This window comes from Equus quagga, chromosome 21 (genome assembly GCF_021613505.1).
Source record: "Equus quagga isolate Etosha38 chromosome 21, UCLA_HA_Equagga_1.0, whole genome shotgun sequence".
Classification (NCBI taxonomy): domain Eukaryota; kingdom Metazoa; phylum Chordata; class Mammalia; order Perissodactyla; family Equidae; genus Equus; species Equus quagga.
In genome coordinates, this window is record NC_060287.1 from 39,440,279 (window position 1) to 39,441,420 (window position 1,142).

The window sequence follows — 1,142 nt, forward strand, 5'->3', positions numbered from 1 at the left end:
CACCTCCAGTCGGACACGTTATTTCTACCCCACGAGTTTCCAGAGGCAGGCACTCCCCAGCCCAAACCGTTTGTCTCTGAACTTCTGGGCTTTCCTGGGTGTGGACGGGTCCGGGCAACCCCACGGTTGCAGCGCGTGCAGAGGTGCACAGGTCTGGCACCGGCTGCGCTGAACCAGGAGCCAAAAGTGAGGCGTGCAAGCCCCAGTCCCGGAAATTCGTCCTTATGGACATGCTCAGACCACAAACAGCCCCGCAGAGACCCAAACTGACCGTCTTCAACCTCAGACTTTCCTCAACCAAAGCCGAGGCCACGGGACTGGAGACCACCACGAACCCAGTTGTGTCCTCTGTGCCCAGCGTGTCAGGCCCCTGCCCACTGGGGCCCGGTGTCACCAGGAGCAAGTCGCCTCCGTCGGGCAGTGGGACCAAGAGGCAGATGCACCCAGGAGTCACTGCAACTGCGTGGGGCCTGTGACCCCCTTCCCCCGGCTGGCAGCCGCTCACCCGCTCTGCCCGGTGGGTCTCAGAGAAGTTGCCTGGGCCCGGCCTGGGCACCACTCGAGGAACCAGACCTGGCGGGGGACAGTGGGACTGCGCATCGGCCTCAGTCTCCCGATCCGTAGGCAGTGGAGGGAGCCCACAGCGTGCCGAGGCTGGGGCAGGTCTCAGCCGTGGGTCCTGGAGCGGGGTGCCTCCTTCCAGAATTTCCTCCTTTGAGATCTTGGGAGGGTCCCAAAGAAGCAGGGAGGGGGGAAGCCGCCTCCCCTCCCCATCGCCCCCGGGGCAGGGGGGCTCCAGAAGGCTGGGGTCAGACTCAGGACTCTGCCCCTCCCCGGCTCTGGCATTTACAGGACGCACGGCCCAGTGCCCACCATGACATCTCAACCCTGCGGTGCAGACTCCACTGCGTTTGCTCCCTACCGACTCCAGGGCCACTGGAACGTACTGAGGGTGTGCTTCCTGCAGGGGCTTCCTGGAGCTTTACCCCTTGGTCCTCAGAGAACCCCCAGGGCAACCTCACTGTAGAAATGGGGAAACTGAGGCTCAGAAGTTCCCACCTTGCCCTAGTCACCGCCAAGGCCAGCCGCCTCCCTGGGGGCGTGAAGGGGCCTCCCCTCTGGGGAGAGGCCCGGGGGCACCG

General features: G+C 64.8%; 1 protein-coding gene across 1 annotated transcript in view; it reads left to right on the forward strand.

The window, feature by feature from the left end:
- The first annotated feature begins 224 nt into the window (after nt 1–224).
- Nucleotides 225–1,142, forward strand: part of LOC124231310 (uncharacterized) — a 5,750-nt gene continuing 4,832 nt past the window's right edge. Inside the window, exon 1 of the mRNA XM_046648019.1 lies at nt 225–463. Coding sequence (XP_046503975.1) covers nt 225–463 — 239 coding nt within the window. The remainder of the gene's footprint in view (nt 464–1,142) is intronic.